Genomic DNA, 27,727 nt, shown 5'->3' on the forward strand with positions numbered 1-27,727 from the left:
TCCTGGGCCTAGTCCCATCTGCCTGCACCCAGACCATTGCCCTTCATATCCCTCTTGGATTTAAATTTCTCTCAAATTCCACTGGCAGCTGATTCCACTCGGTCCTCCCTCTGAGTGAAGAAGATCCCCCTCAGATCCTCACACCTGCTCCACTGTGGCTACTCATTTAACCCAATGCTATTTTTATACAGCAAACCCTTATCCTTTGACTCCCTTCATAGGTAAAATTCTATTCCTCAGAAAATCTATTTTAGAAACATTTATAGAAGGGAGAATATTAGGCACAATATCATAGATAATTCCCTGCTGTTCTTTGAAATGCTCCTGTGGGATCTTTCCTACCCACTTGAGAGACCAGTATTAGTTCTAAGTCTGACCCTAAAGTCAGCACTTCCTGTATTACAGCACCTAACAGCAGTGCATTAGGGGGACCAGAATGACATATGCATTCAAATATCTCGAATGAGACCTGAAATCACAACTTCCTGATACAGAAACAAGAATGTTAGTCTGATATATGACATACTGACACATGATGTATACTGGAAATGGAGTCAGCGTGCCGAAGAGCAGTTGTTTAAGTTGTCCTCGGGCATTTTTGGTTGATGTTCAACTGGAGAAGAGTTTAAAAAGTGAGATTAGTGCAAAAAAACTGTGCAAAAATTCTACCATAACACAGGCAGTACTTGATAGTAATGCCACCAGAAGGTAAAAAATTGCAGGTACTGGAAATCTAATATAAAGACCAAAAATTGAACCACTCAGCAAATCAGTCACAGCCGGACATATCCTCTAACCCTAACTTTCACAGTTTTTACCTTCCTTTGGGTGCTTTTTCATTGCTAACTGCCCCCATTTCATAGTTCCTTCTCATCTCCTTCTAACTGCCCCATTAACCAATCGCCCACTGCAACTTACTCCCCTGACCTCAATATCAAACCTGTTTATTCCTCTCCATAGATGCTGCCTGACTTGCTGAGTTCCTCCAGAATTTTGCTTGTGTTGCTCGATATCAGAGACATTGCCTTTGTCCTATCCAATGCTATCCCCCACCCCACCTTCTCGGCAACCTAAAACTAACTTGTTTTCTCTCTTTCCAAGTTCTGATGCAACCTGAAATTTTAACTACAGGTACTGCAGACCTAATGAGGGTTTCCTGTGTTTCTGTTTATTCATTATTAATACAATTGCTCAGATGTCCTACCTGTTATAGAATTCATTCATCTCTTGTCCATTTGATTTTAATTGGACAGGAATGAGATGGGATCTACAATGCAGTGTGATCTGATCCCCAGTCCATCACTCTGGAAGGCTGGCTGAAAGTTATTCCCAATACTACTTGTCCTGTTCTTGATTGCAGTACCTACTACCCAAATTATACTGCTGGCATTTAGGGCAGCGATAAAGTTTATCAATCTCTGGCCATGTTCAGGGCTTCTTTCATCAAGTCAGTAGCTTCTTCTTGGTTTTTGAAGCCAGTCATGCAAGTCCTGAATGGAGATTCAGGAATACCGTCGCACTCAGACGTAAAAGGATTCCTCGTTGCTGTTTCTGTAACAGTTTTGTTTGACCAGTCAGGGTTGCTAGCCCTGAGCTGAACCCCCAAACCTGGAGGACCGGTGGGCCACTCTTAGTTCGTCCTCTACCCTTTGATCTGTTTGACATGGGTGACCCTACCAGGAGCCAAAGCATAAAGCCTTGGGACATTAAGACACACAAGCCTGCAAACCCAGTGACAAGGTTGTGGTCCCCTCAGAGGATTAGTGATATATACCAGATTATATATAGATTAAAATTCCACTTACATTGTCCTACTAAACACCTGGACAGGCCCACCTGTTAGAATAATGTACTCTTGAAAGTTATTTATGTTGATGAGAGGTTCATTGTTATAATTCTGGCCGTCTTCTCCCTCATAGGCTGTAAAGCGATTCATGAAGCTCGAGTGTAAATGCCATGGAGTCAGTGGTTCCTGTACACTGCGGACTTGTTGGTTAGCCATGGCGGACTTCAGGAAAACTGGAGATTACCTGAGGAAAAAATATAACCTGGCAATCCAAGTTACTATGAACCAGGATGGGACAGGATTCACTGTCACCAACAGGCACTCGGGCAGGCTGATCAAAAACGAGCTGGTGTACTTCGAAAACTCACCCGATTACTGCGTCATGGACAAGGCAGCAGGTAAGACCTGGGCCGTAAACACAAAGGGTTCTGCGGATGATGGAAAACTTGAGTAACATAAACAAAAGGGGAAGGAACTCAACAAGTCAGGCAGTACATGAGGGGTGTGGGGGGGACTACGTGTCCGATGAAGGGCCTTGGCCCAAACTGTGAACTGTTTATTCCCTCCACAGATGCTGCCTGAATAATACGAGTTCCCGCAGTATTCTGTGTTTATAAGTCAGACAGCATCTATGGAGGGGGAATAAGGGTCTGATGAAAGGTCTCAACCCAAAACATTGACTTTTTATTCCCCACCATAGATGCTGCCTGATTTGCCGAGTTCTTCTAGCATTTCGTATGCATATGGTGCTCAGGTTCTAATCTGTGTCACCACTGCAGGGGCAGATGCCAGGCATGACCTAGAGCCTTGACATCATGGGGAAGAGTAGCAGCTGATGGAGACGAATGCAGAAAGAATAGAGATGAGACCGGGGGCAAGTAGTGCTTATTATGAGGCAACTGTCTAGAGAGCATGGCAAAGCTGAGGACAGACCTGATTGCCAGAAACTGAAAGGAATGAAAATTGTAAAGATGATAAATACTGAAATCCAGGAGTAGAAGCAGTGGAGAAATATCATTGGTGAGAGAAGGTGGAGGAAGGCTAAGAGCAACAGTGACAAGGGTAATGAGAGCCAATTGTTGAATCAATGGTCAAAGTCATACCATTAAAGACTTACCCAAGGCAATGCATTCATCTAAGTCACTCAGAAAACTTCAATGCCGCAATGAAATAGAAATGGAATTGCAAAGGAAGGAATGATGCAATCAAGCATCTTAACTGGTCAGATTCAAGGTGACTAGATTTCGAGAGAGAAGGACCCAGGGTGTATGTTTACCAGAAGGGATGAATGTTATTTTATATTCACATAGCTTCAGGCTCTTTTCAATCACCTCCTTTCCCCTTTGGCCATTTGTCATGAAAGCTGCACTCAACCTCAATACATAGGAAGCCAATTATGTACATTAAGAAAGTCTTCTTGCCTTTCTGTCAAGTCACCAATAGATATCTATGACTATAGAGATGACGTGCCTGCTGCTAGTGAACACACTGGGTTTTAACACCAGACATTGCTGAGAGGGGGTATACCCCTCCATTCGCTGTCTTCTTCTAGAGGAGAATGGGGGAGTGACCCATGTAGTTTGTCTCCCTGGCATCAACAAGATCACAGTGAACAGGGCACTGAAATACAATCCCAGCACATGTTAAAATTATACAGGACTTGAGAGTGATGATATTCATGAAATCACAGGTCCCAAGTGCTTCACAGCCAGAATTGCCTTAAAAAAAGTACCAGTGTCGGGGAATATAGCAATCTGACTGAACACAATAAGATCCCAATCAATGTGATGATGAATTGATAAATAGTTTAGTTCTTTTTGCAATAAGTGCCTCCCGTAACCAGCAAATCACAGCAGCTGCCATACAAGTGGGCACACCTTTTTAAGCATGGCTGTTTCCTCATGCCATGTCAACTGCCCATCCTGTGTCCATTATACATCCATTGGTGTGATTGGTCACATTTGCTGTTACCATTGAAGCTTGCTGCTGGAGGAAGTGGTTGAGGGAGATGCATAAACAACTTTTCAAGGGTACTTGGACAGGTACATGGATAAGAATTTTAGGAGAAGTAGGCAGCCTTTATTTGTCTTTAAATTTCCCAGAATCAGGTTTATTGTTACAGACGTATACAGAGCCTATAAAAAACATTCACCCCCAACCCCCAGAAGTTTTCATATTTTATTGTTTTACAACATTGAATCACTGTGGATTTAATTTAGATTTTTGACACTGATTAACAGAAAAGACTCTCTTGTGTCAAAGTGAAAACAGATTTCTACAAATTGGTGTAAATTTATTACAATTATTAAACAAAACTGCTCAATCTCTGTCAGATTGCATGGGGTTAATGAGTGAACAGCTCTTTTCAAGTCCAGCCACAAATTCGCAATTGGATTGAAATCTGGACTCTGACTTGGTCACTCCAGGTCATTAACTTCATTGTTTTTAAGCCATTCCAGTCATTGCCATTGTCCTGATGGAAAACAAACCTTCTCCCAAGTTGCAGTTCTCTTGCAGACAGCATCAGATTTTCCTCCAGAATTTCCCTTTATTCTGCTGCATTTATTTTACCCTCTACCTTCACAAACCTTCCAAGACTTGCTGCAGTGAAGCATTGCCACAGCATGAGGCAGCCACCACTATGCTTCACGGTAAGGATGGTGTGTTTTAGATGATGTGCAATTAGTCTGATAGCCAAAAAGCTCAATCTTGGTTTCATCAGACCATAGAACCTTCTTCCAGCTGACTTCAGTGTCTCCCGCATGCCTTCTGGCAAACTCTAGTAGAGATTTCATGTGATGTTTTTTCAACAGTGGCTTTCACTTTGACACTCTCCCAAAAAGCTGTGCCTGGTTAAACAGGTGGGCAACAGTTGTTGTATGCACAGTCTCTCCCATCTCAGCCACTGAATATTGTAACTCCTCCAGAGTTGTCATAGGTATCTTGGTGACTTCCCTCGCTAGTCCCCTTCTTGCATGGTCACTCAGTTCCTGAGGATGGCTTGCTCTAGGCAGATTTACAGCTGTGCCATATTCTTTCCATTTCTTGATGATTGACTTCACTCCGGGGATATTTAGTGAGATGGAAATTATCCACCTCCTGACTTGTGCTTTTCAATAACCTTTTTGTGGGGTTGCTTGGAGTGTTCTTTAGTCTTCATGGTGTCGTTTTTGCCAGGATACTGACTCACCAGCAGTTGAACCTTCCAGATACCAGTGTATATTTACTACAATCAATTGAAACACCTTAAGTGCACACACTTGATCGCCATTTAACTTATTATGTGACTTCTAAAACCAACTGGCTGCACCAGTGATGATTTTGTGTGTCATATTATAGTGAGTAAATACTTATGCAATCAATTACCATGTGGTTTATATTTGTAATTAATTTGGATTACTGTGTAGAGATCTGTTTTCACTTTTACATGAATGTTGATCAGTGTCAAAAAGGCCAAATTAAGTCCACTGTGATTCAATGTTGTAAACAATAAGACATGAAAACTTCCAAGAGGGGTGAATACTTTTTATAGGCATTGTATATGAATTTTTTTGTTTTGTGGTAACTCAGAGTCATCGACTAGATGGTGCCAAGTTTGGGTGTATTATCTGTGCTTTAGCAATTAGCAACAAATATATGCAAAACATTAAAAACATACAATGAGTCAAAACAAGAATTCTAAAATAAATAGTGCAAAAAGAGACCAAAATAGTGAAGTAGTGTTCATATGTTGATGAACTGTTCAGAAATCTGACGGTGAAGGAGAAGAAGCAATTCCTAAAACGCTGAGTGCGTGTCTTCAGACTCTGATATCTCCTCCTTAATAGTACTAAAGAGAAGAAGGTGCAAGGGGTCCTTAATGATGGGTGTCACCTTCTTGTGAACCCGTCTTTTGATGTCCTTGAGGATGTGGAGAATTGTGCCCATGATAGAGCTGGCTGAATCTACAACATTATGAAGCCTCTTGTCATCCTGTGCTTTGGCATTTCCATATTAGATGGTGGAGCAACCAGTTAGGATCAACATTTAAAAGATACTTGGATAGGAGGGTTGGAAGGAGAAGTAGATTGTCTTTAAATTTCTTCACAACTTTTATCCCCTTTTACCTCATTTATAATTGCAAAGTTCAAAGTACATTTGTTATCAAAGTATGTATGCTGTCTACAACCCTGAGATTCATCTTCCAAAAGACAGTCATGAGAAAAAGAAAGCAAAGAAAACAACAAGCATGCAAAAAAAAAGAACCAATAGCACAAATGGCAAAAAAACCCTCAAACCACGGAATCTGTGAAACATCCTCCAGGAATGTTCAGCTTCGTTCAGTACATTTCTACTCAGCACTGTGTCGTTCATTGACTGGAGGCTGCAGAGCCAGTCTGCTCCAATCCAAATTGCACAAAATAGCAATAAAAAATGGGGTAACCAGAAACACATCATAACATACAGAGCCCCATCCACAAACTGCATTGATTAAACCTTGTCCAAGACCCTGGCACCATCCTCTGGCAGCATCAAGTGAGATGGAGAGAGAGACCGATCAAACACAGGCACCTTCCTCTGGGAGCAGTGAGCAAGAGAGAAAGGGAGACGGCCTCATTCAGGCACACTCCTCAAGCAGCAGGGATTGAGAGCAAGAGAGAGAGAGCCTGGTCGAACGCAGGCACCTTCCTCTGGCAGTAGTGAGAGGGAGAGAGAGACCAGTCAAACACAGGCAGACAGCAGTGAACACACGAACACACATTTGCCTACTGCTCTCATCCACACTGGTTTAAAACGTCTTGTTTGGCAAAATTGGTGAGAAATGGAGTCGATCGTGGGCTCACGCCCCACCTCCAGGCCGCACGCTCCACTCTAAACCTCTCCGAACTCCCCCTTAGACAGCAAAGCACCATATCACCCAATTGGCCCAAAAACACACCTTCAAAATGTAAATCCCAGATTCCAATAATAACTGAATCATATTTAAATGAAGAAGAAGAAGGGAAAAAGGAAGTAGTTTTGTGAACTGTCTGAAGAAAGTCACTTTTGGTCTCATTGTTCACTGGTGCCATCTTCTTTACCTCTTTGTTCCTCTTTGTTAAGTACTTTACTACAGTGAGCAAATTAAAATCACCATAGGACTGTTTGAGACATTGGCAAAATGATTAAGTAAGAGAATAAAAGAGTGAACACTAAGCACTGCATGATAAATCCGAGGAGGGGGCAGCAAGGTTTGTTATCATTGCAGAAGTTATCACACATGTTCAGTGCTGAGAAACGTATGGCTCTATGACAACTGGGCAGAATTCAAAATAGAAACTGGTTATGCAGGAAAACACCAAACTGGTCAGGCTGCATCTGTGGTGAGGAAATTAGAGTTAATGCTTGAAATCAGATATCTTCCTTCAGAAACATAAATGGAGATTTAACTAACATTAAACATGGATAGAATCAGGGAAGGGGGAAATTGGTTACAAGAGCACCCAAATGGGGATGGAGGTATCAAGAATTTAAAAAAAGGGATGATAGTCCCAACACAAAAGTGGGTCGTGATAAGGCAAAGAAATGATGGATCCAGAATGTGTATAAATGGTTATAGAAGCACTGGTTACAGAGAATAGCAGCAAGGGTTATCATCTGAGCCCACATTCCCCTGGCAAATTCCCCACAGAACACAGCAGCTGAAATCTGGTCTCACTGACTCTGCTTCAACTACCGGCTTCTTGGATAGGAAGTACTCTAAATGGACCGAGTGCGGTCAGATCAGGGCCGTCCAATCAAGGCTGAAGCCGAACAGTTGCAGCTAATTAATGCTCTCCTGGCTTAAGAGTCTTTGATTTAGTAGGCGTTGAATGAAATCCTTCTGCTCCCAAGCTGCAGGTCTCCCTGAGAATTAAAGATGGGGCAAAAAGTTAAACATAATTTGGAAATACTTCCGCAAATTAAATACATTCTGTGCTCTCTTTCCAAATGCAACAGTAACTGAAGTTCACAATGCATGAAGCATGATTATGTTTCTGTGGTAAGGTTGGGCATGTTACACAATGACAATGACCTTGCAGCTGCTATGATACATCTCCAGGACCTTAATAAATCCTAGCAACACGCCATAGCAACAGCGTATGTCAGATCCCATCACTGGACTCTGTCAAGTTAAACTCAACGTCCAAACAGAACTTGCAAAGAAAAGTTTTTACATATCATTTTATTTTCCATCTAAAACTGGAGGATTGATCATATTTAATTAAACCAAATAATATTTCAGATTGTTAAGTCTTAAACTGTGCGGCTGGAAAGACTAATTGAGGTAACAGTGCTAAGTCTGAGTGTGCAGGCAGTATTTCAGTGATTACCAGACGCATGAAAAGGAATCCCACTGTATTACTTAAAAGATGTACAAAAAAATTCTCCCTGATCTCCTGGCCATCATTTATTCCCCTATCAACAATTAAAATTAGAATCTTTGAACAATAAAACCAATGCTGTTGGGATCTTGCTGAGTATTATAACCTATTACAAACCCAACAATGGTGACTGTACCTCATTGGATCTGAAGAGCTTTGTTTGTGATTGAGTTCTTACAGAAGTTCGAAGTAAATTTATTATCAAAGTATGTACACCAAGTGGTCTTCTCCTGCTGTGGCCCATCCACTTCAAGGTTGGATGTGGGGTGCATTCAGAGATGCTCTTCTGCACACCACTGTTGTAACTCGTGGTTATTTGGGTTACTGTTGCTTTCCTGTCAGTTTGAACCAGTATTTTCCACTGAGCTCTCGCATCAATAAGGTGTTTTCACCCAGAGAACTGCCGCTCGCTGGATGTTTTTTTTTGTTTTGTACACCATTCAGAGCCAACTCTTTCTCCCTTACTAGGGAGAGAGAGAGAGCCTGTGGTATGTCGAATGTTGGGTGAACAACGTAGTCTTTGGGGTAACTGCAAGTCTGTGTCTTTGCTGTTGCTTTGCTCACACTTGAGTGCTCGGTGGCGGGTGCCGATGCTTATTTTTGCCGGTGGGGGGAGGAGGGATTGTTGCTCGTTGCCGCTTATGCAGGGGAGGGACATTGGGGTTCTAACATTTAACTGTCATTCATTCTTTGGGGCACTTCTCAGTTTTTGTGGATGGTTGTGAAGAAAAAGCATTTCAGGATGTATATTGTATACATTTCTCTGACATTAAATGTACCTTTCAAACCTTTGAAACCATTCTCTGTAAACTCTAGAGACTGTTGTGCATGAAAATCCAAGAAGGTTAGCAGTTACTCAAACCAACCTGTCTGGCACCAACAATAATTCCAGTCAAAGTCACTTAGATCATGTTTCTTCCCCATTCTGATCTTTGTTCTGAACAACAACTGAACCTCTTGACCATATCTGCATGTTTTTAATGTATTGATTTTCTGCCACATGATTGGCTGAATAGATATTTTCATTAATGAGCAAGTGTAATGCAACTAAAAGCATATAATAACAAATAAAATTAACTGAATAATCTTATTTATTTATTAACTTTATAATAACCTGTAGGTCATCCTTTCTGCACATAAGAGACTGGAGGATATAAAGTGAAAATACACCATAGTTTTCTGATGTTCGGAAACAATAATCTATGGAAGGAGACTATTTAAATTCAGAGCACAGACTTACATGGATCAAATTACTTGAAGATTTGTAGGAAAAGTATGCAGGAAAGATACAACTGAGAGACACTAGAGAGTTTCTAAAATCTTCTAACCTTCTAACCTCCAATTGGAAAATGTCTTTTCTGGATTTATTTTCCATTCCAATGAAACGTACAATTTGCGATGCCACTTTCGGGTAGAGTAAAGGAAGATCCCACTAAGCATGATTGGTTTAAATAATGAAAATAGAGCAAAAGTTGTTTCTTTTCACAGATGTTTGAGGGCCAGGAGTCATATATTTAAAGTGAGGGATTATTAACATGGGTAGATGTAAGGAAAACTGTTTTACACAGAGAGAAACCCAATTAATTTTTGGGCATAAAAAAAGGCACAAGACTGAATAGTCTTTAGGGTTACAAGGAAAGAGCAGGCAAAGGGAACGGACAAGATTGCTTTGCTGGGAGTCAACTTAAAATCGATGGAGTGAACAGCCTTGTTGTGACCTGTACATAGTTCTCTGATTCTGTGGCGTCACCAGTTACCGGCTAGGATTTTTTGTGAAATGATGAGGGAGATGTAAAGTAACTGAGGGAAATCAAAGAGGGAGGGCTGGGAGAGATCCAGGCTGTACTTTTACTTAAAGGGCTGTGTTTGGAGAACAGAGGACAATGCTAGAGAAGAAGGAATTGTTATCGATGTCAGTGGGCATTGAGCCATGGAGAAGTAGTTGAGTGACAGGTTATTGCACACTCTATGGATCTAGGCCAGATTTAGCCCTTATTTGAACAGGTCATGTGTACTAAAGCCGGGATTGGTTTTCAAACTTCTTAGTCATTAGAAAGTTCAGCACAGAGGAAACTTTCCCTTTATATTTCCCCCACTAATCCTGAGTTGGTGTCCCTTTGTTACTAATTCATGAACCAGAGCAAATAATCATATTATTATGTTACCATAGCTTATCCATCTAAAGGAATGGATTTTTAAGAGGGGTTTAATAAAGAAACTGTTCCTAGTGGCCCGAGGATCAATAACCTGATGACACAAATTAAAGATAATCTCCAAAAGAACCCAAGGGGAAATGCAGAGAATTCTTTCAATGTAATGTTATGATCTGGCATGCTCTGCCTGAGAATGTAAATTTAAAAGGTGCATTGGATATAAATGCAAAAGGTAAACTTTTTCAGGGCCTTGCATGTGGGGCTATTAGGTCATTCTTTCAGAGTCAACCCAGCACTGTCTGACAAAATGAATAATGTATTTATCCTCTCAAATTTTTTAATAAGTCTTAATGTTCATCCCTTAACCATAACTTTGTGCACAGAAGTGATCTGGGGAAAATATCTTTGCTGTGTTTTTACATGATAGTGTTTGCGTATGTAAAATTAAGACACTACAAGGGTAGAAGGTGGAAACTAAGCTTTGATCAAATAATAAGCTATGAAACTTCCTGAGCAATCGCTAAGCTGCTCATTCCCACTGTGCTGTTAGATTCCGGCTATGAATAGGGAGCTAAGTACAAAGTGGAAGACTTAAAGTGAAGTCAGGCAAGACAGAGTCCACCTCATTTTAAAATGAAATCCAGCAATGGAATGGTTAGTTCACTTTTAGCAGAGGAATATAGAAAGTAGTTAGGAGTATAGTTATCCATGTACGTCAAACAACTATTGTGCTAGAGAAATCAGGACATTCACTATTTTTAATTAAAGGAAAGTTTTATTGGTAAAGTAAATTTGATAATTTGTTGCCATACATTTTAGCTTTCCAGGTGATACAACTATGCAGCAATTTATTACTAGTATTTTAAGTATTTTCTTAGTCCACTTTTAAAATATTGAAGATTTACACATACAAAAGTTTGAAGGTAGAAATAAGATCGTGTTTTTAGAGCCTGCATTGTGTGATGAGGTCGCTAGGTTCCGGGAATTATAGGCACGTCATCACACATCGGTCTGAAGGGCTGATAACAGCACTAGTCAAACCAGACAACTAATGAACCAGAGAATTTATCAGTTCTAGGTATAATGTACTGAATGTCAACTGACGTTTTGTAATATTTTATACATTGTAATCTTGCTTTCAAACACTTGTGACTCCTGCTTGAAGATAACTGTATCTGTTCTATAGATTACCGTGTTGGCGTCATAAAATCAGATTCTCTAAAGATCTAAATAAGAGGATCAGAGTACTTGCACTGCAATCAGAAAATCTACACCAGTAGATAAGAGCATGTGTGCTCCCAGATCAGGGCACCAGCACCTTTACATCAGGGCACTAGAGCCTTTAGATCAGACCATCTGAACCCCAAGCTTAGAACATCTTCCCGAGACCAGAGAGTGTGCAGCACTGTATCTCGGTCACCACACGCCAAATTCCGAGCATGACACCAGCGTTTCTAGATTAGTGCATCTGAACGTTCGATTCAGGGCATTTCAAACCCAAGTTCGGAACACTTCTTTGCCTAAATCAGGTCATCTATTTCCTGTGCTCCTACCCAGCTAGGTAAAAGGATTTTCTCCTCTAGATCAGAACTATCTGCACTCCAGCTGAAGGCACCTGCAACCCAAGGTCAAAGTACTTCCAGCAGCCAATCAGAACACCACTCGGGTGCACGGTCATGCAGTCAGTAGAGCTGCTGCCTTGTAGTGTTAGAGACTCAGATTTGATCCTGGCTTTTGGTGCTGCCTGTGTGGAGTTTGCATATTTTCCCTGTGACTCTGTGGGGGTTTTCTCTACTGTCTCTGGTTTCTGTTTGCTGCCCATAGACAAATGAAATGGTTCAAAGTTCAAAAGTTCCAAGAAATGTATGATCAAAGTTCATATATGCCACCATATACTCTCCTGAGATTAATTTTCTTGTGGGCATTCACAGTGAAGACAAAGAAACATTAAAAAATCAATGAAAAACTCCTCACAACAGACAGGCAGACAGACATTGAAAAGACAACAAATTGTGCAAACACAGGAACAAAAATGATGATAATATATCAATAAATAATACATATCAAGAACATGGATTTTAGAATGTTTGAAATTGAGTCCATAGGTTGTAGAAACAATTCATGATTAGGTTGAGTGAATTTACTCCCTCTGGTTCAAGAGCCTGATGGTTGAGTGATAATAACTGTTTTTGAATTTGGTGGTGTGGACCTGTGGCTTCTGAACCTCCCAAAAAGCTCACATTTTATTGCCCCCACCTCACCATGTCCCTTTAGTTCTATCATTTGCATTCCCAGATCGGAACCTCTGTACCATAGATTAGGTGTTTCTTCCCTATCCCACCTCACCCAACGCTAAATCTAAGCAATCCATAACTTAAAACAGAACATCTTCTTCCATATCAGACTGTCGATTCTTCAAGATCAACAAAGCTGCACAACTGCTTCAGTGCTTGTCCCTTCCTAGATACAGGAGTTGTCCCACTAGATCAGGACTTGATCTCCTCACAATGCACCTGCACAACTAGGCTCACCTGAGGTCCTCACCTAGATACAGGAGGTGTCCCATTAAACCAGAACTTGATCTCCTCACAATGCACCCGCACCACTGGGCTCAGATGAGGTCCTCACCTGGATACAAGGAGTTATCACACTAGATCAGAACAGGAGCACCCCACAGTGCATCTGCAGCATCTGATGAGGTCCTCACCTACGCTGGTGAATCTGAGCATCTGATCCCACAGCCCAGAGTATCTGCACCCCCGTGATTCTTACAGTCCCCCTCCTCTAGATCTGTGAACCTGCACCCAGATCAGAGGGGCTGGGGTCTGCTTCCCCACTTCACATTATCTGATCCCCTGGATCAGACCTTCACCACTCCTAGATCAAAGTTCTTAATCCCTTTCCATCAGTGCAACTTCATCCTTCAGCCAGAAGATCTACTCCACTGGTTCAAAGCACCAGCTCCACTCAATAGTATCATTGTTTGCCCCACCGCCATCCATGCTAAGACCTGTGTGAATGCTCCTATCAGTTAGAGCATCTCAATCTAGCGCAATTGAAGTACTCTAACCAATGGAAGCATTTATTAGTTGAATGCTCCCATTCAATCTCTGATTAGTGTAATGCTACTACAGACAGTGACCCCGGTTTAATTCCACCACTATCTGCAAGGAGATTCTACCTTCTCCCCGTGACCGCATGGATTTCCTCCGGGTGCTCCGGTTTCCACCCTAATTCCAAAGATGCATGTGTTAGTAGGTTCATTGGTCACATTGATGTAATTAGATGCCTCAGGCTCTTTAGAGATAGCATGCTGTATCTCTAAAGATAACTAAAGTAAAATAGTCCTCTTTATAAGAGTTTCTACTACACAAGAACAAAAAGAGTCGTATGTGGCCAAGTGGTTAAGCTGTTGGATTAGCGATCTGAAGGTCATGAGTTCGAGCCCCAGCCGAGGCAGCGTGTTGTGTCCTTGAGCAAGACACACTGCTCCAGTCCACCCAGCTGAAAATGGATACCAGCAAAATGCTGGGGGTTAACCTCGCAATAGACTGGTGTCTTATCCGGGGGGGGGGGGGGGGAGTCTCATACTCTCAGTTGCTTCATGCCACAGAAACCGGTATAAGCACCGGCCTGATGAGCTCAGGACAGACTTTAACTTTAACTCTAAGAACAAAAAATTACATATTTCCTTAGATTATAGGAGAATGAGGTGAACTTGTAGAGGTGTATAAAATCAAAGCGTATAAAAGGATGAACACACATGGATTTATCCCCAGTAAAGTGGAAAGTAGAACTAAAACCTAGTAAACTAGAAGGCATAGGTCTAAGGTGAGGGGTTAAAGATTTAAAAGTGAGGGGCAATTTCTTGCAAAGGGTGGTGCATTATTGGAAAGAGCTGCCACTTAGGAGTTGAGGCAGGTACAGTGCAACACTTAAAAGATATTTGGATAAATACATGTGTAACCCCCTGGGTCGCCTCAGGCTCGCTCAGCTCGTTCTTGTCTAGGGGGGGCAGCCTTCAGCCCCGCCAAACTGGGTAATCAGCTGGTGTGGATGCTGTGTGATGTCCCCGCCTCGCCCAAAAACAGACAGTACACCATATGCGATTAAATGAGTACAATTTATAAAGGTTACTATAACTAAGTGATTAATAACGATACAGTATATATGAAGAGAAAATTAAAGAAAAGGCGCCAAACTTATCAAAGTCCAAACCACTTCGTGCACAGCCGTTGGAGCTCAATTTCTGAAGTCTTCTGGCCACCATTCGATCCCCTCCGAACTCCTCGACTCGCAGCTCAGGACCCTCCGAACTCCTCGGACTCTCCAAACAGCTCAGGACCCTCCGAGTGATCAACCAAGCACATCTAGCTTCATCCCCCCCCCCACTCCTCGGAGAATCTCCCGGCCTCGGACCCCCCTTTGGGGTCCGATCCTCGCCCAGCTTAGAGCATTGCGTCCTCTCTCTCGACCCCCTCGCGCCGATCTCCCAAAAGCCCGTCAACAAAAGCTTACAGACTCAGAAGAAAGAACATTAATCCCCATTTGGTTTACAAAGGAATACCATTCTCGTTATCAGTAAATTAGCATTCCTGCTAGTTAACAAAAAAGAAGAAACCCTCTTTACACTTGGAAGGGAGGGGTAAGAGGGAAATGGGCCAAATGCAGGTAAATACTGCCAGCTTGGTGGGCACCATGGTTGGCATGAATAAATTGGGCCCAAGAACTTTGAAGTCAGCTGCATTTTTCTGTCTTTAAATTTCTTCCCTAGCAAAAGGCACCCCAGATCAAGATATCTAAAGCATCAAAGAACGTAAACCTTTCGAGCAAAGTATCTGTAAACGTTGATCACAGAGTGTTCTCCCTTCATTAAGAACACTCTAGATTAGATCATTGCTCCAACAGAACAGATTATCTATTCCCATGGATCAAAGCAGCAATACCCTTAGTAGTTGCATCATAACATCAGGGCATTAGAACACAAAGTCTTCACCTGTAGGACAGAGAATCTGTACTCTGGATCAGAAAGTCTTGTTACAGATATCAGAGCATTTTCTCTCCTAGATGAGAACATTTGTTCCCTTTAGACTTTTGTCACTGCTCATCTAGCTTGATACAACTGTCTGCCTAGATCAGCTAATGTGTTTCTCTGTGTCACAGTACCTGAACTTCTAGTGCCGAGCATTTGCAGCCTTAGATCAGAGTTTCTGCAAAATATGTATCGCGTCGATAAGACCACCGCTCCACAAGCTCGAAGTTCCTCCACTCCTTGATCGACCTGGAGACCCTCACAAGATCTCCTCAGCTTATCTCTGTATCAGAACATCAACTACACTTGATAGGAAGATGTGGACCCCTTAAAACAGAGAATCTTCTCCCTCAAATCCAAGAAATTACACCTTCACATCAGAGTAGCTGATTCCAAAGTTCACAGTGCATGCAGCCCTAGATCAGAATATTTGTATACTGACAGCAAGATATGTGCTCCTCAAGATGAAAGCATCTTCATCCTAACGCAGAGCATCTGTACATCAAGAGCAGTCCCTTCTCCATTATATCACAGTATCATTGACACATGACCACATCATCTCCTCACCTAGCGTGAATCACTTTCATTGAGCCATGCAGAATGGAAACAGGCACTTTGGTTCAACTGGTCCATGCTGACAAAGATTCCCATCTACACTAGTCCCATTTGCCCATGTTTGGCCAACATCCCCCTCAACCTGGGGTTCATGGACACCTTGCTTAATGGTGTTAGTCCATGCACAAAAAAAGGTTGGGATCCCCTTCTCTAAACCTTTCCAATCTTTGTACCAGTCCACATGTCTTTTTAAAAGTTGCTAATGTTGCCTCAACCATTTCCTCTGTCATCTCATTCCATATGCTGAGCTCTGGCTGAAAAAGTTGGCCATATGGTTCTTATTAAATCTCTCAAGTCTCACCATAAGCCTTCTCGTTCATGATGCCCCAACCCTGGGAAGAAAAAAAAAGACCGTGTACACAAAAAGACTGTGACTTTTACATCATACTTACTTACATCAGAATCTTTGCTCCCCACCCCACCCCGGGATACTTCCATCGGCAGACGAGAGAATCTGCACCCTAAAATCAGACAATGTCCTTGCTCTGATAAGAGCATGTAAATGTGTGGATCAGAGCACCCATTGGTTAGAGAACCCACTCATCTTTGTCAAATTGACTGATCTTCTACAATGAAGTGTTTGCTCTCTTCAAGAAGACCAACCGAACCTCTCGATCAAACCAAATGCTCGCGTATATACGAGCAACAGCATCTCTGATTCAGAGCATCTTTGCCTCAAAGTCAGAGCGCATCATGTCATTAAATAGAATATCTGTCCTCATAAATTATAGCATCACAAATTACAAACATACTCTAAGGGAGTTGCATAGGGACCATTTATAATCCGATGGACTCTCACAGTTGTCTGGACCACACCTCGTCCCACCCTGCTACTTGTAGAAACGCCATCCCCTTCTCTCAATTCCTCCGTCTCCACCGCATCTGCTCTCAGGATAAGGCTTCCCATCTTCCACCATCAGCGTTGCCCTCAACTGCATCTCTTCCATTTCACGCAAGTCTGCTCTTAACTCATCCTCCCGCCACACTACCAGGGATAAGCTTCCTCTTGTCCTCACCAACCACCCCACCAGCCTCCGCATCCAGCACGTAATTCTCTGAAACTTCCACCACCTCTAACTGGATCCCACCACCAAACACATCTTTCCCTCCCCACAACTTTCTGCTTTCTTCAGGGATTGCTCCCTAAGCAACTCCCATGTCTGTTTGTCCCTCCCCACAGATCTCCCTCCTGGCACTTATCCTTGCAAATGGAACAAGTGTGACACCTGCTCCCTCACCACCATTCACAGCTCCAAACAGTCCTTCCAGGTGAGGCAACACTTCACCTGTGAGTTTGTGTTCAGTGCTCCCGGTGTGGTCTCTTGTATATTGGTGAGACCTGATGTAGATTGGGAAACCTCTTCGCCCAGCATCTACAGTCTGTCCATCAGAAAAAGCAGGATCTCCCAGTGCCCACCCATTTTAATTACACTTCCCACTCCCATTTCAATATGTCCATCCATGGCCTCCTGCACTGTCAGGATAAGGCCACACTTAGGTTGAGAAACAACACCTTATATTCCATTTGGGTAGCCTCCAACATGTTGGCATGAACATCGGTTTCTCAAATTTCCAGTAATGCCTCCCCTTCACTATTTCCCATCCCCTTTTCCTCTGCCCATCGCCTCCCTCTGGTGCTCCTTGCCACCCTTTTTTTCTTTCTTCAATAGCCTTCTGTCTCTTTCACCAATCAACTTCCTAGCTCTTTGCTTCATTTCTCCCCCTCTATGTTTCACCTATTGCCTGATGTTTCTCTCTCCCCTCCCCCCATCTTTCACATCTGCTTACTAGCTGTTTTCTCCATTTTGCTGGGGTTTTGGCCCAAAACATCGACTGTACTTTTTTCCATAGATGCTTCCTGGCCCCCTGAGTTCCTTCAGCATTTTGTGTGTGTTGCTGAAGATTGTTTAATGTCATTTCCTATACACGAATGTAAGGAGAACAAAATATTTGGTCCTCCGAATCCAATGCAGCACAAAAAAAACACAAAAGGTGAAGAACACAATAAAATAATAAACAATAAATATAAATAAATATGATACCTTATGTACATAGATTAATTGTATGGCCATAAATTGATGCTCGGTTGTACGTAAGGTAGCAGACGTGAGATAATAAAGTAATGGTGGAGTTTGTGGGTAGAGGTGTTGATCAGTCTTGCTGCTTTGGGAAAGTAGCTGTTTTTGAGTCGGGTAGTGTGGGCATAGATGCTAAGTAGCCCCCTTCCATGATGGGAGTGGGAGAAACAATTGATTCCATTGCAAGGGATCTGGCATGCAAATGATGGATGGATCTCCAATCAAGTTGTAGTTGTCTCAGCCAATCACACCCCCACAAGGCTGGCCCTCCTGTTTTTACCACATACAAGATCAATGTGACTTGTTGGTTGTTGTATTTCACTTAAAAAATGTCATTCCCACAGGATTTATCTTTTTTTCCAGTTTAAGTTCTTGGTTAGATATCTGTAGGCTTCAGTTGAGTATCTTTAAAATGCCATTCAAATTCATTTTGTGGAATGACTGAAACAGCTGAACCAGTGCCTAATTCCATTTTAATTCATTTGCCGTTCACTTCTGGTGTAAGCCATATTGTTTATCTATTGCGAGTTTTCCTATTTTAAATCTCAAGCCTACTCAGTCCTGTGTCACTCTCATCATTATCAGATTTTTCATGAGGAGTGCGCAGATTCCAATTTATTTTGAAGCTGCAACTTGAACTATTATGTTTTTCTTTTCTCTTAAATGTGCGGTTCACTTTTATTCCTGACTGCAATTCAATTGCATCTCTAGCTGCTGTTTCCATTGATATAGCAATTTCAACTGGTCTTTTAAATGTAAGTTGTGCTTCTGTTTGGAAGCAAATTTTGACTGCTTCCTTGTAAGATTCCACAAACTAAATAATTTCTCACTGCATCATTAAGACCATATTTACCGAATTGCCAATGCTCAATCTCTACAATTCAGCCACTTACAATGAAATGGACTCCACTTCCTTTTGATTCTGTTAGTGAAACCTAAAGCATTCTACAGTTACCAATGGTTTTGGTTCTAAATGTTCCTGCATCGCTTTCACGATATCAGCATAGCTCATTTCTGCATGTTTCGTTGGAGCAGTTAAATTCTGAAGCTGTATGCTTTAAATCCCAATGCATTCAAGAAAATTGGTACTTGTTTCTCTTTGGCTATTTCATTTGCTTCAAAATACTGTTCAATTAGATCACTATACATGAGTCAGTTATCCATTGGGCAACTGAACCGTCTATCTTTCTGATATAGCCAGCCATTTCTGCTCATTTTTTTGTCATTATCATCTGGTACTCAGTTTATGAACCCGTGAATTCTTCCATTTTTTGCCTTTTTTTAACTCAAGCATCTCCGCACATGGTGTGCTTTGCTTTTATTTATGTGCCATTCCTCGCTGACTTTCAACAGGTTGGTAGCCGTCTTGAGTTCATTTTAAAAATACTTCGTCACTACTGTTATGTTTTGTAACCTCAAAGCATTACACTTATTCAAAGGAAATCAAGAGAGCTGAGAGATGCAAGGCTTAAGTTAGTTCTTTAAGCGATGTGTGCATGTATCACATGGTACTGTGATGACGTATTTCAATTCACACAATCTGTGCATCTGTAGATTGTTGTGAATATGTTGTGCATTCAGAGATGTTCTTCTGCATCCATTGTTCTAATGCTTGGTTACTTGAGCTACTAGAATCATAGAAAAATACAGGACAGAAACAGGCCCTTTGGCCCATCTATTCCATGCCAAACCATTTAAACTGCCTACTCCCATCAACCTGCACCCAGCCCATAGTCCTCCATACCCCTACCTTCCATGTGGCTAGCCAAACTTCTCTTAAACATTGAAATCAAGATTGCATGCACCACCTCCACTGGCACCTCATTCCACACCCTCATGATCCTCTGAGTGGAGAAGTTTCCCCTCATGTTCCCCTTAAACTTTTCACTTTTTCACCTTTCACCCTTAACCCATGACCTCTAACTGTAGTCACACCCAACCTCAGCAGAAAAAGCCTGCTTGTATTTACCGTATCATAATTTCGTACACCTCTATTAAATCTCCTCTCATTTCTAAGGAATAAAGTCCTAACCTTCTAATCTTTCCTTATAACTCAAGCTCTCTAAACTCGGGGGAGACTGAAAATTGGGCTGAGTGGTGGAATAGCAGATTGCGTATCGCACACTCTCTCTCTGGGATTTCTATGTACTGATTAAGGAAACCTTCCTGAACTCAGTTGACAAATTTTATCCTATCTAGTCCTTTTACGGTATGGCAGTCCCAATCAATATGTGGAAAGTTAAAATCACCTATTATAATAAACTTATGTTTCTTGCTACTGTTTGCGATCTCAGTACAAACTTGTTTCTCTAAATCCCATTTGATGCTTTTTTTGTTTTTCGTACCATTCTCTGCAAACGCTGAGATACTCAAACCACTCTGTCTGATACCAAACATCACTCCACAGCCAAAGTCACTTAGATCACATTTCTTCTCCATTCTTATGTTTGATCTGAACAATAACTGAAAATCTTGACCATAACTGCATTATTTTATGCATTGAGTTGCTGCCATTTTGAGGAAATAACAAGCAGGATAGAGAAAAAACAGTAAGTGGATTTTCGGGTCTTTGACAAGCTACCATGCATGAGACTGCTAAACAATATAAGAGTCCTTGGTATTACAAGGCAGATACTAGCATGGATAGAAGATTGGCTAACTGGCAGGAGGCAGAGACTTTGAATAAAGGAAGCCTTTACTGGTTGGTTGCTGGCGACTAGTGAATATACAATTTGGGAGAACGGACAAAGAAGTGACAGTTGGAATGTAGTGTAGGGAAGTGAATGGTCATGCACCTTGGCAGAAGGGATAAAGACATAGACTGTTTTCTAATATTCAGATACTATTGGCGCAAAGGGACTTGGAAGTCCTCATGCAGAATTCTCTTAAGGTTAATTTACAGGTTGAGTCAGTGGTAGGGAAAGCAAATGCAAAGTTAGCATTCATCTCAAGGGGACTAGAATATAAAAGCAAGGATGTAATGCTGAAGCTTTATAAGGCATTGGGCAGCTCACACCTGGAGTATTGTGAGCAGTTTCGGGCCCTTTTCATCCAAGAAAAGATGTGCTGGAATTGGAAAGGGTCCAGAGGAGATTCTCAAGAATTCTCCCAGGAATGTAACAGTTAATGTAAAAGAAGCATTTAATGGCTCTGGACCTGTACATGCTGGAGGTTAGAAGAATGAGGGCAGATCTCATTGAAACCGATCAAATTTTGAAAGGTTGGGATAGAGTGGATGTAGAGAGCATGTTTCCTATAGTAGGGAAGACTAGGACCAGAGGGCACTGCCTCAAGGTAGAGGAGCATCCTTTTAGAACAGAGATGAGGGGACATTTCTTTAGCAAGGTGGTGGTGAAACTGTGGAATCCATTGCCAGAGACGATCTGAGGTTGCAAGGTTCTTGATTAGTCAGAGCATCAAATGTTATGGGAAGAAAGCAGAAATATTGGGTTGAGAGGCACAATAAACGAGCCATGTTGGAATGATGGAGCAGACTTGATGGGCCAAATGACCTATTTCTGTTCCTATGTGTTATGGTCTTATGACATGGTCTTACACAATGACATCATAGTAGTAACAAGACAAGAGAATTTAGAATATAGTGTTGTAGTTATAAAGAAAACAAATAGACAAATAAAGTGCAAGGGCCATGACTGGTAGATTTGAAGATCAAGAGTTCATCTTTTAGCATTTAAAAGGTCTGTTTAAATACCTAATAACTGTAGAATAGAATCTGCCCTTGAGTTTGCTGATACATGCTCTCGGGCTTTTGTATCTTCTGTCTGACAGGGAAGAGGAGAAGGGAGATTGACCAAGGTGAGAAACATCCTTGATTATGTTCACTTCCTTCCTGAGACAGTGGGAAGTGTAGACAGAGTGAGTGAAGGGGAGGTTGGTTTGTACGATGGGCTGGGCTACATTCACATCTCTCGGCAATTGTTGCCTTGGTAATCCAGGTTAAAATTGATAGTCAAGGTGTCATGGGGCATGGGGCATGGGGAGAGAGGGCGGCAAAATTTGGATTACCCTAGAAGTTACTGAATGACAGAGGTGGATCAAAGAGTTGATTGGCCTGCATTTGGTCCTGTTTCTTATCTTCATGTGTTCTTATCTACACACCTAGATCAGAGCATCAGCCAGAAATTACTGGAGCACTGAAGAATTTGTGTTAGAATTATTGAGACCTACACTTCTATCTGCTTGATCGGTTCCATTCACGGCATCTGGCGTGTAACCTTTGTAATTTACTGGTTTTTATGATAAATTGGCACAAGTGCAAGAATTGGAGTCATTATGTTCACAGGACCACCGTGGGGAGCGTTTGGTATATCAAACAATTCCATCAGGGTTTGCAGGCTTTGAATGTAAAGCACCTTCTCAAGAGTGGCCCACATAGAGGCAACTGATCAATTCAAGTGTTAGATCAAAGATTTTACATCAGACAGAAATGCACTCAGCTCCAGATGTTGACTTTCTCATGTTTAAGTTTAAACACATGCTGCTTCAATTTGGAAAATGAGCTTTCAGAAAACATAAAAATGGGAGTCTGTGTGAATATTCAGAAATAGCCAATGAGTGCATGAGGAAGAACGAAGCACGATATGAAAAAGAGTCTCTGCTCCCAGCAAACCTAGTCCTCCTACATGTGTCTCCATCCAGGGCTCTGCTCAGGCACTTTAATAGGTGGCATAGGTTCTGGTTGGGAGATTCAAATGGCCAACAGCCAGCAATCCGTTTAGTTTTTACCTGGCCCTGACTTTCTTTCCACACCATTAAATACATTGACAATTTGCTTTTGCGGAAAATTTATCGAACCTTACCATCTCAATTTTACAGTCCAGATCAATTACTTTCCATTAACAACACTTTCTAAAATGTCAACAGTATGGAGGAACCTTTACATCTGCAATCACTCCGATCGCTATCCCATTCCCAACCGTTCAACACTACATTAACTACCATCACCTCTTTAGATTTGATAAAATCCTATTTGTACTTTCTCTTCATGTTACTTGGTTTCAGTCTTGAGTTCTTTAATTCGGCCCTCAAGTCACAATTAAATAAAAGTGAAGGGGAGAGGGTGAGGTTGATCTACTCTCAGTGGCCACTTTATTAGGTACACCTGCTCGTTAAAGCAAATATCAAATCAGCCAATTGTGTGGCAGCCACTCGATGTATTAAAGCATGCAGACATGGTCAAGAGGTTCAGTTGTTGTTCAGAGCAAATAACAGAATGGGGAAGAAATGTGATTTAAGTGACTTTGACCATGGAATGGTTGTCGGTGCCAGATGGGGTGATTTGAGTATCTCAGAAACTGCCGATCTCCTTGGACTTTCATGCTCAGCTGTCTCTATAGTTTACAGAGAATGGTGCAAAAAAGCAAATAAAGAGGTCCAGTGAACAGCATACCTGTGGGTGAAAAAATGGCGTGTTAATGAGAGAGGTCTGAGGAGAATGGCCAGATTGGTTCAAGCTGACAGAATGACAACAGAAACTCAAATAACCATGCATTACAACAGTGGTGTGCAGAAAACCATCTCTGAATGCACAAGTCAAACTTTGGAATGGATGGGCTACAGCAGCAGACCCTGAGCTGCCTAATAAGATGACCACTGAGTGTATGTAAAAGAAGAATGGTTTTGAAATCTGTTCTTGAATCTGGAACAGACTGCTAGTCGAATATTTCTTAGCTTGTGCATACACCAGTTTTCCATTTGTAATAGCACTTAAAGGCAGCACGATAGCATAACAGTTAGTGTAACACTTTACAGTGCCAGTGCTTGGGTTTCAATTCTCACCCCTCTCTGGAAGGAGTTCTCCCCATGACTATGTAGGTTTCCTTTGGGTGCTCCGGTTTCCTCCCACATTCTGAAGATGTGCAGATCAGGATTGGTAAGTTGTGGGCGTGCTATGTTGGCACTACAAGCATGGCGACAGATGCGGACTGACCCCAGCACATCCTCAGACTGTGTTAGTCATTGACTTAAATGATGCATTTCACTGTATGTTTCAATGTTTCAATGTACGTGTGACAAAGAAAGCTAGTCTTTGTTTTATCTTTCCTTAGTTAATTAAAACAGAACATATGCATGATACTTAGACATAGAAACAAATTAAATAGAGGCAAGAACAGGAAATTCAGCCCTTCCGACCTCTACTATTTTTTTGTATAATTGTGGCTAATTTCATGCCACATTCTGGTTCTCACTCCACACCCCTTAATGCCTTTTATGTCCAGAAATTTATCAATTTCCTTCTTAAATATATTCAGTGACTTGATTTCCATCACCTTCCATTAGGGAGAAAAATCCATATTGAAGAACTTTCTATCCATCTTGAGTTAAAGATTTCTAGTTCTAGATGCCCAGTTAGGGGAGACATCATCCCCCCCCCCATCTAGCATGGCAATCTCTGTTACAATGGTGTTCTTCCCCTTGAGATCTTTTCTCCCATTCTTCAAAATTCTAGTGATTACAGGCATTGTTGATCTTATCACTCCTCACATGACAATCCCCTCAATCCAGGAATCAATCAGGTGAACAATCATTTCACTCCCTCTGTGGCAGAGGTTCTTAACCTGGAGTCCATGGACACCTAGAGGATTCTGTGAATAGATTCTAAGGGGTCCACAAACTTCCATGGTTTTTCTGTGTTTCCACAAACTTGGATGGGAAAATAATTACATCTTTATTTTCACTAACCTCTAAGTGAAATTTTGAATTTTCTTCAATTATAAATGTAGTTAACAAACCACAGAAGCATTAGCAGTACCTGTGACTTTGTCAGCAATAGAAACCACACATACTTTCATATCACATTACAGTTCAAAGGTTTAAAGCTTCATTTTAATATCAAAGTATTTACAGAATACAACTCTGAGATTCGTCTTCTCCAGATAGCCATCAAATACAGAAAAATCATGGAAGTTGTTGAAAGGAAAGACATCAACCCCACCCCCCACATCAAAAAGAAAAAGAAACAAAACTAGCAAACCCCAAACCCCCAAACCTCCCACACAAGCAAAAACAGCAACAGTTGTTACAAATATCTCAAAATATCGCTTATGACATGCTCAAGACCACTTCAAAATTATGGTAGTTATTAGTCATGTCGCTAGATTAAACTCATCACAATCTCTGTCTGCAGACACTCATGCGATGTAGCTGGCCAACTGTCAGGCAGCCCTGCAATTGAATGTCCGACATGACGTATGTGTCACTTTGTTAAAGACCACCCCACAGTTTAAGGTTCTTATTCAAGCAAAGCAACAACAGCCTCCACACTGATATGGCTTTATAAGATCAATTTTTATTTTGACTTACCTATATTTTAAGTGTATGGTCTTGCTATTTAATTTGTTAATAAAGAAGCATATACTGTATGTGACTATCACAAATTAGTTAAAATATTTTGATAACGTATTTCAACATAACTGGTTTCTTTTGTAACCCTGGGTATTTTACTTTATGTATTTAAATTCATTATTTTGAAGTTGGACCGCCAAAGGGTTCCAAGGCATAAAAATGTTTAAGAACCCCTACACAACAGCAAGTATGTCCTTCTTAAGTAAGGAGGTCAATACTGCACAATATACTTCAAGCATGGTCTCATTGAAATCCAGAATAATTGTAGGTAGGCTCCCTTATTCATTTACTCAGACCCTCTTGTAAATGTACAGTATATTAACCATTCATTGTATTGAGACCCTTATGATGAAGGGTATTCAGCCCACCACATTGGCTCTGTTTCTCTTCCAACAGATGCATCCTGACCCACTGAGTATTTCCAGCCTTTTCTGGTTTATTGTATCCACTATGTCATTTGCCTTCTTAACTTTCTTCTGCAAATTCATGTTTCCTTTCATGACTGGTATAGGACACTCAGATTTCTTTATACCTGCCACCATTTAAGTAATATTCTGCCTGTTTATACTTCCTGCCAAAGTGAGGAATTTCATGTTTATGTATCTTATACTGCATTAGTCAAGTGTTTGCCCATTCACTCAAGTTCAAGATTAATTTTTATTCAACCATACATGAATATGCCGGCTGGTGGTGTAGTGGCATCTTCACCGGACTTCTGGGTCCTGGGTGGTCCTGGGTTCAAATCCGGCCGTCTCCTTGCACGCTTTCTATCCTGCTGGTTTGACCTCAAGCTAGCAACTCAACCTCATCAAAAACAGACAAGCTTGCTGCCTGAGGTGCCACAAGGCGCGGGAAGGAACAAAACACATGAATACCCATGAATACAGCCAAATGAAACAGCATTTGTACAGACCAAAGGTACAAAACACAGTACCAACAGTCAGACATAATATAAGGCACAAATAGCACATATAAGAGAGAAGAAAAAAAAGTTGTCTAAATCACTTTGAAGTCCCCAATCCTATGTGCATTAACTCTTAACGTGAGCCCTTTGAAAATGTAAAAACACCATTTCCATTGTTTTTTCTGTATCTGTTCTTTCAGTTACACCCTCAGAAATCACCAGCAGGTAGTATTGCATAAATCCTTATCAATTTTGTCTAACCCATTTGATATTTACTTGGTATTAGGCTCCTGAACCATCCCTACATAGAACTGCTTCCACTCTACAAATCATGTTCTCAATATTTATTTTTTTTTTGTAGTTGCACAATTTGTTGTCTTTAGCAGATTGGCTGTTTGTCCATTTTCATCTGCATGCAGTTTTTCAATTGATTCTATTGTGTTTCTTTATATTTACTGGTAATGCTCACAAGAAAATGAATCTCAAGGTAGTATATGGTGACATATATGTACTTCGATAATAAATTTACTCTAAACTTTGATCACAACCTTTAAAATGGACATTATAATTTTCCTTACAACTGATGTCGAGGTAACCATTTTCTTTTTTCCTGATCTCTTCTCACCATTCACAATACTACATTGCTGGATATACATTTAGAATATGTCATCTGAAATTAATAGAGCCCCTTGGCCTTGCTCTTGAATCAGATCATCAAGATTTCATTGGAATTCACTACTGTAAGAAATAATTTCTTCATACCAACCTCAAAGCGTCCAATTTGGAACATCTCAGAGTGGCACAGTAGCATAGTGGTTAGTGTAACACTTTACAGCACTTGTTGTAGGATGGAGGTTCAATTCCCATTGCTGTCTATAAAGAGTTCAGACATTCTCCCTGCGACCGTATTGGTTTCCACTGGGTGCTCCGGGTTTCCTCTCACATTCCAAAGATGTACGAGTTCAGGTTAGTAAGTTGCGGACATGCTATGTTAAAGCTGGAAGCATGGCGAGACTTACAGGCTGCCCCCAGCACATTCTTGGTGAAAACGATGCATTTTCTGTAAGTTTTAATGCTTTAATGTACATGTGACAGATCAAGCTAATCTTCCACCTTTATCCAGTTTCATCACCCTTCTAAACTCAAGCAATCTATCCTCAAACTTTGTATCCTTCTTTTGCAGCTCCAAAGTCCATATATCCCTCACAAAGAGCTTTCATTGTTAAAACTGAGCCCAGTCCTCCAGATTCATTCTGCCCCATGAAAATGTCCTAATACTAACTTCAATGGTAATACCTTCTTTCTTACTTGGTTTCTATTAGGTAAAACTGTGAAGACTGGAGATGCGCTATCTTCAGGAGCAGCAGTTCCCAACCTTTTTTTATGCCATGGGCCCCTACCATTAACCAAG

General features: G+C 41.3%; 1 protein-coding gene across 4 annotated transcripts in view; it reads left to right on the forward strand.

Moving 5' to 3' along the window:
• Positions 1–27,727, forward strand: part of wnt2bb (wingless-type MMTV integration site family, member 2Bb) — a 128,906-nt gene that overhangs the window by 74,515 nt on the left and 26,664 nt on the right. For all 4 annotated transcript variants that reach the window (XM_059950295.1, XM_059950296.1, XM_059950294.1 and 1 more), the window contains one exon: positions 1,920–2,184. In XM_059950295.1, coding sequence (XP_059806278.1) covers positions 1,920–2,184 — 265 coding nt within the window. The remainder of the gene's footprint in view (positions 1–1,919; positions 2,185–27,727) is intronic.

The sequence above is a fragment of the Hypanus sabinus genome, chromosome 25, assembly GCF_030144855.1.
Source record: "Hypanus sabinus isolate sHypSab1 chromosome 25, sHypSab1.hap1, whole genome shotgun sequence".
In the NCBI taxonomy this organism is placed as follows: Eukaryota; Metazoa; Chordata; class Chondrichthyes; order Myliobatiformes; family Dasyatidae; genus Hypanus; species Hypanus sabinus.